At 34.8% G+C, this 14,770-nt stretch overlaps 1 protein-coding gene across 1 annotated transcript in view; it reads right to left on the minus strand.

Annotated features, from left to right (window-relative positions):
* LOC136027732 (uncharacterized) overlaps positions 1-14,770 on the minus strand; it is a 79,779-nt gene that overhangs the window by 48,795 nt on the left and 16,214 nt on the right. The window contains exon 2 of the mRNA XM_065705187.1: positions 1,517-1,686. Within this exon, the coding sequence (XP_065561259.1) occupies positions 1,517-1,686 (170 nt within the window). The remainder of the gene's footprint in view (positions 1-1,516; positions 1,687-14,770) is intronic.

The following is a 14,770-nucleotide window of genomic DNA, read 5'->3' on the forward strand; positions in this document are numbered from 1 at the left end:
AACTTGTCGTATGTTGATTTTGTTTTCTTCGTGAAACTTATTGTATGTTACTTTTATCCTTATGAAAATTACTCTACAAAAATTTTTTCTTCGTGAAACTTGCTGCATGTTGATTTTTTTTTCTTTGTGAAACTTGCTGTGTGTGGATTTTTTGCTCGTGAAACTTGTTGCATGTTGATTTTTCTTCTTCATAAAACATATTGTATCTCTTTTTTGTCGTGAAATATGTTGTATTTTTTTTTTTTGCTCGTGAACTTTATTACATACTGAGTTTTTGCTCGTGAATTGTAATTTATACTGATTTTTTCCTTCTTGAAACGTAATGTATTTTGATTTTTTCTCCGTGAAATTTGTTTTTTATTTATGTATTCTTCTTGAAACATGTTGCATGTTGAATTTTTTGGTTCGTGACAGTTAATGTACGCGGAATATTTCTTCAAGGAACTTAATGCATGTTGATTTATGTTTTCGAGAAACTTGTCATATTTTCATTTCTTCTTCATGAAACTTCTGTTATGTTGATTTTTCACTTCAAGAAAACTGTATAATTCCTGGATTTTCTCCCCACGAAACCGGCTTTTTTCCTAGAACTTATTGCACGTTGATTTTTGTTTGTGTAACTTGTTGTATGTTGATGTTTTCTTCGTGAAGCTTAATATAACTTAATTTTTTCTCGTTTATAAAGATAGTTTATGTCACCATGAATGTCGGAAGTCCAGTTAATCTTGACATTCACCAGTCAATATCCGAAATTTCTTCTTCTCTGCTTGGAATTTAATTAGCTTTGCCAATCAGCCTTTTCAGTCTTATGTAAGATATGATAGTAGAAGTTGTAGTTAGGTTAGTTTAGGTTAAATTTGGTTATAAATATCAGAAATGCATTAAAACCCAAGCAAATATAATTTGACCTGTCATTACCCAACTTTGCATTAAACTGAAGTTTCAATGAGAAAAAAAGGTATTTCAGACATTCACCACTGAATGTCCACATATAATACCGGTTTATATATGCTATGTATGGTTAATGTTATGCAACATTAAGACCGGTGAATGTCAGAAAATATATTATTAAAATAAAATGAATATATAGAAGGATGAAAAAAACTTTTAATAATATAATGAACTTTCCAGCTAAAAGCAAAAGAACTTTCGTTAAAATAAAAATAAGTATGAATATTCCAGCTGCATATCTTGAAATCTTTATCAACGGGGAAAATAGGTAGAAAACAAAAATTATCTTCAACAAAATAACATATACATATAAAATGAAAAACACAAATGTTACGTGAAAAATTTTGAAAGAAAAAAAAAGCAAAAAGCAGAAAAAAAGAAAAACGAACAAAAAGGAAGAAATAGACAAATACAGATAATGTTACTCGAACAAAATAATTCTTTATTTTTATCTTGCTAAAATAACTGTCTAATTAAAGTTTCAGCCCATTTTTCAGTTCATTTTAGTTATATACATAAAGAAAATGCTGTCAATCAAAAATTATCTATCAGAAAAAATTCATACCATTATGCCTGGAATCGACTGAATAAATTGCCTGACAGCTGCTGATGAAGCAGTTTCACCCAAAAGTCTACTCCCTTGATTTTGCAATACCATCTGTTGAAGTTGGCCAACATCCTTATTGTGAATCCATTGTCGAATCTTAGCTCGAGGAACATGAGACCACGTCGTTTCTATTGATAATATACAACCCATAAAATAAGCTTGAGGGTTTAGTTTAGGTTTCTTTATTCACAAACAGAAAAATACATTTTCCAAACACAAACGTCGCACTTTTGAAAAACCCGACGTTTTTGCTAACATGGAGCATAAGGTACTAGCCAGTTTTGTTATCTCTAATGCAAGAATGACTGATAAAAAGAAAATAAAATAAATAAGAAACAAAAGAGCTAAACAATAAACCATGTTCGTTCAACTACATCATTTTCACGATGCATCAGAATTACTAACCTCTTCCACCCCTCCTCCCTACTACCCCACCTCCCTAAGACTCTTACTCCCTACCACCCTCAATCATATCAACCATCCAAATTAAAATTCAAATTAATATCCGAATCAACATTCCAAATACATTAAAAAAACACGCATACAGCATAAAATTCAAGTAAAACACTTAGTTGTTAGCCAGAAATGTAATCAAAAATTTTTTTGATCTTTCCAATACAATCATAAGGCTCTCTTATAAAATTATTTTATCAGTGTTCCAAAGTTTCTACAAGGCATCATTGAAACTAATTTTAATTTGGGCTATCCCCTCTTTTCTTCCCTATCTCTCAGCGACTACTTATATCCAATTTCCATGAGCTATTATTCTTTTATCAGGAAGTCTCTCTAGTCTCAGTTTTATAGACAAGACTATTCTGTAGCTGGATAAAAATGACAGTGAGCCAGTAAAGTTTCAACCACTCCCTTTTATTTCTCACTGGGTTATTTACTTAAATTAGTTTACATGGAAACCATGTGAGCAATAGATCAGAGCTAATAAGACATTATTACCCCTATTCCAGGGACTGGAAGTTAATTAACCGGATTTTTGGAAGTACAGAAAGGGGTGTTGGGAGTTTTTAATTTTTAGCTTAGGGACTTTCAGAGGCAACGCTATAGTGTTGCCTATAGTAAAGGCCCTAGGGGTTAAACCTTTTACTATTATCATTGTTCCCAGCACTTCTTACGGAAGGAGTGGTCGTATAAATTTCGGAAGGGGCTCATTCGATTGGAAAAGGGAAGGTTTAGTGTCCTCTTTAAGAGTTGAAGGTGATCAGAGGGCTATTAGACCCCTCCCCCGATGCACTCTTCTCCCCAAATATATCCGTCGAAATTTTGAGATAGTCATTTTGTCCAAAATAGTTCAGAGATCAGATAACAAAAACAACAGTATCGACGCAACACCCCTCAGAGCCTCGGAGTATGTGTTCAAAGTTATGCCCTGGGAATATCTAAGGACTTTGTGGAAGGGGTGGTTGTATAAACTTCAGAGGTGGCTCATTTGCTTGGGAATCGTAAGTTCTACTGCTCTTTCTAAGAGTGAAAAGGGATTGGACGGCAACCAACCCCCACACTCCCTCTTTTTCCCAAATGTGCCCGATTAAAATTTTGAGATAGCCGTTTTATTTAAAATAGTTCAAAGATATGATAACCAAACTCCAAGGTTATAAACCCCCCCCTAGAATTAGGAGGCACGTGTTGAAAGTTTTGCCCCGGGGTATACAAGGTTCTCCTGAAAGGGGTGGTCGTATAAACTTCGGAGGGGGCTCAACTTATTGCAACTTGGAAGTTTTACTTATATTTTTAAGAGTAAAAAGTGATCGGAGGGCAATTAGGCCCCCACCCTCTCTTTTCCTAAATACATCTGATCAAAATTTTGATATATTCATTTTGCTCAAAATAGTTCAAAGATCAGATAAAGAAAAATCCAGGGTCGACACAACCTCCAGAACTAGGGAAGAAGTGTTGTGAGTTATACCCTGGGGCATATGTTTTTATGGAAAGGGTGGTCGTAGAAACTACGGAGGGGGCTCATTCGATTGTAAATTGAAAGTTTCAGTTCCTTTATAAGAGTAAAGAAGGACCAAAGGGCAAGTAGCCCCCTCACCACGCACACTTTTCCCCAATTGCATCCGATCAAAATTTTGAGACACCCATTTGGTTCAGTATAGTTCAAAGATCATTTAGAAAAACTTAGGGGTCGACACCCCCCCCCCTCCAAGCCCGAGAGAAAGTATTGTAAGCTATGCACCGGGGCATAAAAGGTTTTCATGGAATGGGTGAAGTATGATCTTCGAAGGGAACTCATTTGATTAGAAATTGAAAGTTCTAGCTCCATTTTAAGAGTCAAAGGTCATCGGAGGGCAACTCGCCCCCTCCCACCACGTCCTTTTTTCTAAAATTAAATCGATTGAGATTTTTAGATTGCCATTTTGTTCAAAACAGTCCTTGCATCAAATAACAATGCCTTTGGGTTAAACATATCCCTGCAGAGCCCGGGGTCAAGGACAGTAAGTTGTTCCCCTGGGGCATGTAAGATTTAATGGAAGGGTTTGAGGGGAAGGATTTAATGGAAGATTTAATGGAGGAGGTACATTTGACTTAAAATCAAAAGTTTGAGTTCCCCACTTTAAGAGCCAAAAAATGATCTGAGCAACACCCCCTCCCCCCGCCTCACGACCGCTTTTTCTCAAATACATCCAATCGAAAATTTAAGGTAGCCATTCGGCTCAAAATAGTCAAAAGATCATGTAACAATTTCTTCAGGGTTGATACAAACCCCAGATCCATTGTGCAAGGGCTGTCAGCTATGCTCCGGGGGTATATAAGTTTTTTATGGAAAAGGTTGGAGGAGCCTCATTTTATTGGAATTGAAAGTTTTATTTCCCTTGTAAAGAGTCAAAAATGATCAGAGGGCAAATAGCCCCCCCCCCGCATCCTAAAATCTCTTTGCCCCAATGGATTCAATCTAATTTTGCGATAGCCATTTTGTTCAAAATAATCCAAAGATAATACAATAATGCCTTCGGGGTGACACAATCCCCAAAGCCAGGTGTAAGGTTTTGTAAGATCTCAGGAGTATATCAGGTTTTTATGGAAGTGGCGGTCATATAAACTTTGAAGGAAGCTTATTTGATTGAAAATTAAAAATTCTAGCTTCTTTTTTCCTCCCCATTTGATGGTGGTCTCCAAATGCCTTTCCTGTGCTCCTTAAGACGAAATCCATCAAAATGATCTACATAAAGGGGGATAGAACACAACCCTGCTTAACTCCTGATTTAATACAAAACCAGTTGCTAACCTCATTTCCTACCTTAACCGCAGCAGTATTATTCTCGTACATAGCACAAATCACTTTAATATATTTTTTGGGTATACTATATAAGGATAAGACCTATGCTAACGGTCTTCTATCAACAGAATCGAAAGCTTACTCATAATCAATAAAACTGAGGGACCAAAGGTGTTTGACAACGAAGAGACTTCTAAATTATTAACCTAAGAGTGAAAACTTGGTCGGCATATCCTCTACCTTTTCTAAAACCGCACTGTTCTTCCCTTAAAACTTTGTCTACAGCATCTCTCAGTCTAAAAAGTATCATATTACTAAGTAATTTGCTACCTACAGAGACCAGACTAATGCCTCGATAATTATGACACTCACTCTTGTCACCTTTCTTATACGTGGTTTAATTAAGGTTTTCCTAAAATCATTAGGTACTTCCCCTTTTTCAAAATTCATATTCATAATCTTTAGTGACTTATTCCTAACCTCAGAGCCACCATATTTAAGAAACTCATTTATCATACTATCAGCACCTGGAGCTTTATTATTTTTCAATATTTTTAGTACTGTCGCTAATTCTTCCTAACAAAACAAATCTTCCTTCACATCCAAGGTATCACAAACTTTTTCATTTTCATCTATATCTTTTCTTGCAACTGTATCTTGGTTAAGCACATTCTCGAGATGTTCCGCCCATCTTTCTTTAACTTTTTCCTTATCACTAATTGTGGCCCCATTCCTATCTTTAACTGGGACTAGTCCGGATTGACTACTCCCTTTCAGTTTATTAAATAAAAAAAACAAGTTTTTTTAACTGAAAGTAAGAAGCGACATTAAAACTTAAAACGCACAGAAATTACTTCGTATATGAAAGAGGCTGCTTCCTCATCAGCGCCCCGTTCTTTACGCTAAAGTTTGACTCTTTCTCTCAATTCTTCTTCTTCAAACAGTAAAAAACTTTAGCGTAAAGAGCGGGGCGTTGATGAGGAAGCAGCCTCTTTCATATACGAAGTAATTTCTCTGCGTTTTAAGTTTTAATGTCGCTTCTTACTTTCAGTTAAAAAAAACTTGTTTTTTTATTTAATTTCTGAACGTTTTTGAATCAATGCATGTTTTGATTTTGGCTCTCCGCAGAGGAATAATCAAAACAAAATTTGCATAATTTTATTTTTTTTTTTTGGCTAAATGGCTTTCTCATAATTTTGATCGAATGATTTTGAGAAAAAAGAGCGGGGGACGAAGCCTAGTTGCCCTCCGATCATTTGGTTAATTTAAAAGGCAACTAGAACTTTTAATTTTTTACGAATCTTTTTATTGGTAAAAGATTTACGTAACTTATAAATTAGCTTACGTAAAGAACTTTTGTATTCTCATGTTTTTATTACATATATGAGGGGATTCGCCCCATCGTCAGTACCTCGCTCTTTACACTAAAGCTTAAATTTTATCCCAATTCATTAAGAATTACCCCTGAATCACAAAAGCCGTAGAATAAATAGTTGAAATTACTAAAAATACTTTAGCGTAAAGAGCGAGGTATTAAAAGGAGGTGAGCCCCTCATATGGGTAATAATTTCTGTTTGTTTTAAGTTTTATTGCTGTTCCTTACTTCCAGCTGAAAAAGCTTTTTCACATTTATTTTTTAATTGTTTTTTTTTTAATAATGCTAGTAAATCCTGCTGTCCCTTCATAGAAATTTTCTTCTCCCATGACAAATTCTCGATGGAAAGTTCCCCCTGCATATCCTCCTCTTCTCAACCCCTCCCCCAACCAAAAAAATCCTCCTGAAAACGCCTGTATACTTCCCAATAACCATTACTATGTGTAAGCACAGGTCAAAGTTTGTAACTTATTGCCCCTCCCACGAGGACTGTGGGGGAGTAAGTCGTCCCCAAAGACATAGTTATAAGGTTTTTCGACTACGTTGAATAAAATGGCCATCTCAGAATTTTGATCCTTTGACTTTGGGAAAATAATTAGCGTGGGAGGGGGCCTAGGTGCCCTCCAATTTTTTTGGTCACTTAAAAAGGGAACTAGAACTTTTCATTTCCGTTAGAATGAGCCCTCTTGCAACATTCTAGGACAACTGGGTCGATACGATCACCCCTGGAAAAAAAAACAAAAAAAAAACAAATAAACACGCGTCCGTGATCTGCCTTCTGGCAAAAAATGCAAAATTCCACATTTTTGTATATAGGAGCTCGAAACTTCTACAGTAGGGTTCTCTGATACGCTGAATCTGATGGTGTGATTTTCGTTAAGATTCTATGACTTTTAGGGGGTGTTTTCCCCTATTTTCTAAAATAACGCAAATTTTCTCAGGCTCGTAACTTTTGATGGGCAAGATTAAACTTGATGAAACTTATATATTTAAAACCAACATTAAAATGCGATTCTTTTGATGTAGCTATTGGTATCAAAATTCTATTTTTTAGAGTTTTGGTTACTATTGAGCCGGGTCGCTCCTTACTACAGTTCGTTACCACGAACTGTTTGATAGTATTTGTTATTTGGAAATGTACATGTTTTTTAGGCGGGAGGGTTCATGGGGGGAGAACTTCCCAGGGGAATGAAGTGGGATTTCTTGGCATGATTTCACAAAGGGTGGGAAATCAAAAAATAGTCTTTCGACTTAAAAGTATGGAGCAGTATTAAAAATTAAAACAAGTAGAAATTATTCTACATATGAGGCGGACGTCTCCCTTACTCAATCCTCCTTTTTAAGTTTTACTTTTTCTCACAATGCTTAAAGGAGATCGATCAAACAAATGGGCCATTGAATTTTAGTGGATGTATTTTTAGAGAATATTAAGATTTTAGAATGAAGACCGAAGGTTGTGGAAGGGGTAGACTCCCTTATATTTTGGTAGTTTTAGCTAGCTCCCAAGTCCCCCTCGCTTACTTTGAAGCGAGTATTATCTGTTTAGCTAACAGGGGTATCACGAAAAGGCTATCTTTGCTCATGTCGCCTGGTTTAGCTAAAATTGCCTTTTTCTGTGCCAAAAAAGAACTGGGAAGATGTTCTTTTTCTCTCTATATATATATATCCAAATTTTGAGGCAAAAAGATCATCTTAAAAAAAACAAGCATAATTTAAAATACTAACTAACAAAAAAATTTATAACTAGCTTAAGGAATAAGGAATTTTGATATTCAGAAAACGAGAGTTTTCCAAATTGCAATCCTGTAAAAAGCATATCAGCATCTAAAGCAGAAAATTCTTATAAAACCTGCTAGCTCCTCCAGAAGGATTTTGGAGCCTTATATTTCCTGGTTCTCTCGTAGCTGTCTTTTCGCCTATTTCTTGAAGACTATGAGCTATCCCTGTAGGGAGATCCATCTTTTCTGTGTCTCTTCTTTCGATCTTCCTTTTCCGTTTCTGCCATATCGAACCTCCGTTTGCGATACATTCCTTGGAATGGAGAGGATGTTCTTTGTTTGTATTGTTTCTTGCGATATTGGTCACTCTCTTCCACTGAAGAAACTAATGAGCCTGCCCTGAGTAAATTTCTCTCCATTTCTTCCAAGATTCTTTTCCTCATTTCTTCCAGATTATCTTCGTCTATTTACTTTTCCACTATATCTAAATTTGCTGCATTACTCTCGTATGAATTACTAAAATCATGGTAATGGCCTTTACAAATCGCACAGTCACAATAAAAAGATATTTCTAATTCAAAACTTTGATCCATGTTAATATCTAATATGATGTTGCTTGATGTAAGTCAGTTTCACAACTAGAAAGTTTTGACGAATTCATTTCGTTATATTAATGAAAGACATAGCTCTTACATATTTGGACCAATCAATGCAAAGAGAATTGATAACACTTGATCTTGGGCTGTTACAATCGCTATGTTCACGTTCATGTTGCATGTTCTGTTTCACGGTTGTAACAGCCCAATTCGTCTGTGTTTCTTGACCGTAACAGCCTCACGTAACAGCGCTCTTTTAATTATGGTTGTAATTAAAATATTGCGGTCTACAATATTATCTTTGTGATAACACAGTATTCATTTAACTTCTATAATGGCACAGAAGAACAGTATGATTCATATTATTAAATATACATTCAGCCATCGAGACATATGGCTGAAACAAAAAAATTAGTGTGGGTCAACCTGGCAATCAGGCTCAAATCAATTCCAGAGGAACATTCTTTTTGCGGACTGTACTTATTTGCCTATTTCGGCAGTTTAACTTTATTTATTTAGTTCTTTTTTTAGAATAAAATGTATCAGCGTATCAATATTTGTGGGAATAACTAGTAATTGTTAATTTGAACTACATTCTTGAAATTGGGTCCACTTTTTTATAAAATTGGAATAAATCAGAGATATTCATAAATTAATTTAAAATTGATTAGGGTCCCATTGGCATTTCTCTTGTTACAAATCGTATTGTAGAGTTTTGAAGTTTCTAGGGCAGCACGTTTAAGCTTGGTAATAATAGGGCAAACCAGAAAATTTTTATATGATTTTTCACCAGTCAAAGCTTTTACCATTATATCTACAGTTCAAACTTGGTGGGAAAAATAAGTACCAATCCCAGGGTCTGGGAGCCTGAAGGGAGAGAAAAAATTGAAAATAATGCGGTATTTTTAACTTACGAATGGTTAATAGGATATTAATGAAATTTGATATTTAGAAGGATCCCGTGTCTCAGAGCCCTTATTTTAAATCCCGACCGTATCTGGCGATATTGGGGGAGATGGAGGGGGAAACGGGAAATTTCGGAAAACACTTAGAGTGGAGAGATCGGGATGAAACTTGGTGGGAAGACTAAGCACAAGTCCGAAATATGTGATTGGCATAAACGGACTTTATCTGCTCTCTTTGGGGGAGTTGGGGGTGGGGTGTTGATTTGGAAAATTGAAAAATTTAGGTATTTTTTACTTACGAACGGGGGACCGGATCTTAATTAAATTTGATATTTAGATGGAGATCATGTCTACGAGCTCTAATTTTAAATCTCGACCAGATCTGGGGAAATTGGGGGGAGTTGGAGGGGAAACTGGAAATCCTGGAAAACGCTTAGTGTGGAAAGATCAGGATGAAACTTGGTGGGTAGAATAAGCAGAAGTCCTAGATACGTGATTGACATAACTGGAACGGATCTTATCTGTGTGGGTGATTTGGGGGGGGGGGTTAATTCTGAAAATTAAAAAAATGAGGTATTTTAACTTACGAAGGATTGAATGGATCTTAATAAAATTTGAAGTTTGGAAGAATATCGTGTTTTAGAGCTCTTATTTTAAATCCCGACTGGATCCGGTGATATTGGGGGGAATTGAGGGGGACCTAAAATCTCGGAAAACGCTTAGAGTTGAGGGATCGGGATGAAACTTGGTGGGAAAAATAAGCAAAAGTCCTATATATGTGATTGATACAACCGGAAAGGATCCGCTCTCTTTGGGGGAGTTGAGGGGGAGGGTTAATTCTGAAAAATTAGAAAAAAGGGGTATTTTAACTTACGAAGGAGTGATTGGATCTTAATGAAATTTGATTTTTGGAACGATATCGTGCCTTAAAGCTCATATTTCAAATCCTGACCGGATCCGGTGACATTGGGGGGAGTTCAGGGGGACCTAAAATCTTGGAAAACGCTTAGAGTGGAGGGATCGGGATGAAACTTGGTTGTAAAAATAATCATAAGTCTTAGATACGTAATTGAAATAACCGGAAAGGATCCGCTCTCTTTGGGGAGTTGGGGGAGGATTGTTAATTCTGAAAAATTAAAAAATGAGGTATTTTTAACTTACGAAGGACTTACGCGACGCGAAACTTACGAAGGACTTAACTTACGCGAAGCGCCACCCCAACAGCTAGTATATATATATATATATATATATATATATATATATATATATATATATATATATATATATATATATATATATATATATATATATATATATATATATATATATATATATATATATATATATATATATATATATATATTTATATATATATATATACATACGCATATATATATATATATATATATATATATATATATATATATATATATATATATATATATATATACATATATATATATATATATATATATATATATATATATATATATATATATATATATATATATATATATATATATATATATATATATATATATATATATGTGTGTGTGAGTGTTTGTTCAACCCCCCAGATGGTCTAATCGGGGAAAACGACTTTATCAAGTCAATTTGTGCAGCTCCCTGACACGCCTACCAATTTTCATCACCCTAGCACGTCCAGAAGCACCAAACTCCTTCGTAAGTTAAAAATACCTTCTTTTTTTTAGAATAAAATGTATCAGCGTATCAATATTTGTGGGAATAACTAGTAATTGTTAATTTGAACTATATTCTTGAAATTGGGTCCACTTTTTTATAAAATTGGAATAAATCAGAGATATTCATAAATTAATTTAAAATTGATTAGGGTCCCAATGGCATTTCTCTTGTTACAAATCGTATTGTAGAGTTTTGAAGTTTTTAGGGCTCATTTTTTAATTTTTCAGAATTAACAATCCTCCCCCAACTCCCCAAAGAGAGCGGATCCTTTCCGGTTATTTCAATCACGTATCAAAGACTTATGATTATTTTTACCACCAAGTTTCATCCCGATCCCTCCACTCTAAGCGTTTTCCAAGATTTTAGGTCCCCCCCTGAACTCCCCCCAATGTCACCGGATCCGGTCAGGATTTGAAATATGAGCTTTAAGGCACGATATCGTTCCAAAAATCAAATTTCATTAAGATCCAATCACTCCTTCGTAAGTTAAAATACCCCTTTTTTCTAATTTTTCAGAATTAACCCTCCCCCTCAACTCCCCCAAAGAGAGCGGATCCTTTCCGGTTGTATCAATCACATATATAGGACTTTTGCTTATTTTTCCCACCAAGTTTCATCCCGATCCCTCAACTCTAAGCGTTTTCCGAGATTTTAGGTCCCCCCTCAATTCCCCCCAATATCACCGGATCCAGTCGGGATTTAAAATAAGAGCTCTAAAACACGATATTCTTCCAAACTTCAAATTTTATTAAGATCCATTCACTCCTTCGTAAGTTAAAATACCTCATTTTTTTAATTTTCAGAATTAACCCCCCCCCCCAAATCACCCACACAGATAAGATCCGTTCCAGTTATGTCAATCACGTATCTAGGACTTCTGCTTATTCTACCCACCAAGTTTCATCCTGATCTTTCCACACTAAGCGTTTTCCAGGATTTCCAGTTTCCCCTCCAACTCCCCCCAATTTCCCCAGATCTGGTCGAGATTTAAAATTAGAGCTCGTAGACATGGTCTCCATCTAAATATCAAATTTAATCAAGATCCGGTCCCCCGTTCGTAAGTAAAAAATACCTAAATTTTTCAATTTTCCAAATCAACACCCCACCCCCAACTCCCCCAAAGAGAGCAGATAAAGTCCGTTTATGCCAATCACATATTTCGGACTTGTGCTTAGTCTTCCCACCAAGTTTCATCCCGATCTCTCCACTCTAAGTGTTTTCCGAAATTTCCCGTTTCCCCCTCCATCTCCCCCAATATCACCAGATACGGTCGGGATTTAATATAAGGGCTCTGAGACACGGGATCCTTCTAAATATCAAATTTCATTAATATCCTATTAACCATTCGTAAGTTAAAAATACCGCATTATTTTCAATTTTTTCTCTCCCTTCAGGCTCCCAGACCCTGGGATTGGTACTTATTTTTCCCACCAAGTTTGAACTGTAGATATAATGGTAAAAGCTTTGACTGGTGAAAAATCATATAAAAATTTTCTGGTTTGCCCTATTATTACCAAGCTTAAACGTGCTGCCCTAAAAACTTCAAAACTCTACAATACGATTTGTAACAAGAGAAATGCCATTGGGACCCTAATCAATTTTAAATTAATTTATGAATATCTCTGATTTATTCCAATTTTATAAAAAAGTGGACCCAATTTCAAGAATGTAGTTCAAATGAACAATTACTAGTTATTCCCACAAATATTGATACGCTGATACATTTTATTCTAAAAAAAGAACTAAATAAATAAAGTTAAACTGCCGAAATAGGCAAATAAGTACAGTCCGCAAAAAGAATGTTCCTCTGGAATTGATTTGAGCCTGATTGCCAGGTTGACCCACACTAATTTTTTTGTTTCAGCCATATATCTCGATGGCTGAATGTATATTTAATAATATGAATCATACTGTTCTTCTGTGCCATTATAGAAGTTAAATGAATACTGTGTTATCACAAAGATAATATTGTAGACCGCAATATTTTAATTACAACCATAATTAAAAGAGCGCTGTTACGTGAGGCTGTTACGGTCAAGAAACACAGACGAATTGGGCTGTTACAACCGTGAAACAGAACATGCAACATGAACGTGAACATAGCGATTGTAACAGCCCAAGATCAAGTGTCATCAATTCTCTTTGCATTGATTGGTCCAAATATGTAAGAGCTATGTCTTTCATTAATATAACGAAATGAATTCGTCAAAACTTTTTAGTTGTGAAACTGACTTACATCAAGCAACATCATATTAGATATTAACATGGATTCGCGCCCCCCCCCCCAAGCCCCCCCGCGCGCGTAAGTCGTTACGCGCCATATTAGTTACGCGCCATTGTAGTTGTGTCCCTATGTCCCACCTGTGAATATAGATATATATATATATATATATTTATATATATATATATATATATATATATATATATATATATATATATATATATATATATATATATATATATATATATGTATATATATATATATATATATATATATATATATGTTTTTAACTACGTAAAACTTGCGAATATACAACATTCTTTGCTGTCCCATTGTCTGTGCATATAAATAGATTGTCAGGTTTACCGACTCTTGAACATGCAACATATAATGGTCCATGGGAAAACAATCCGTATTCAGATCTATACCTCATGATTCTAATGATTGCCCTTGAGCTTTGTTGATGGTGATTGCTAATCGACCATTCCCTGTCCCGGTGTCCCGGTCGTCATTTATATCCCCCTGTGCCCCCCGGCGTCCCCGTTGTAGTTGTGTCCCTGTGTCCCGGTCGTCATTTATATTCCCTGTGTCCCGGTCGTCATTTGTATCCCGGTGTCCCGGTCTGTATATACATTCGTTTTTTAGTTTTGTTTTTCTCCTTTATTTTTTTCCTTTTTTTTTCTTTTTTAGTTTATTTAGATTTTTAGATTTTTTAGTTTTTTTATTAGTTTTTAGTTTTTTTTTCTTTTTAGTTTTTTTGTAGTTTTTACCTTCTTTTTAGTTTTGTTAGTTTTTTTTTTTACTTATGTCCTGGTCGTCATTAATACTCCCTGTGTCCCGGTGCTTTGTTGATTGCTAATCGAACATTCCTTTTGTCCTGGTCGCTTTCTCTTTGAGTGTCGTCATTTATTTTTTTCTTTTTTAGTTCTTTTAGTTTTTACCTTTTTTAGTTTTTGTTAGTTTTTTAGATGAAATTTTTTTTTAGTTTTTTCCTTTTTTTCTTTTTAGTTTTTTATTGGTTTTTACCTTTATTCAGATATTTAGATTTTTTAGTTTTTTTATTAGTTTTTAGTTTTTTTTCTTTTTAGTTTTTTTGTAGTTTTTACCTTCTTTTTAGTTTTGTTAGTTTTTTTTTTTTACTTATGCCCTGGTCGTCATTTATACTCCCTGTGTCTCGGTGCTTTGTTGATTGCTAATCGAACATTCCTTTTGTCCTGGTCGCTTTCTCTTTGAGTGTCGTCATTTATTTTTTTCTTTTTTAGTTCTTTTAGTTTTTACCTTTTTTAGTTTTTTTTAGTTTTTTAGATGAAAATTTTTTTTAGTTTTTTCCTTTTTTTCTTTTTAGTTTTTTATTGGTTTTTACCTTTATTTTAGCTTATTTTTCAGTTTTTTCCTTTTTTTAGTTTTTTTTTAGTTTTTAGTTTTTTTTAGTTTTTTACCCTTTTTTATATTTTTTAGTTT

This window comes from Artemia franciscana, chromosome 5 (genome assembly GCF_032884065.1).
Source record: "Artemia franciscana chromosome 5, ASM3288406v1, whole genome shotgun sequence".
Lineage (NCBI taxonomy): Eukaryota > Metazoa > Arthropoda > Branchiopoda > Anostraca > Artemiidae > Artemia > Artemia franciscana.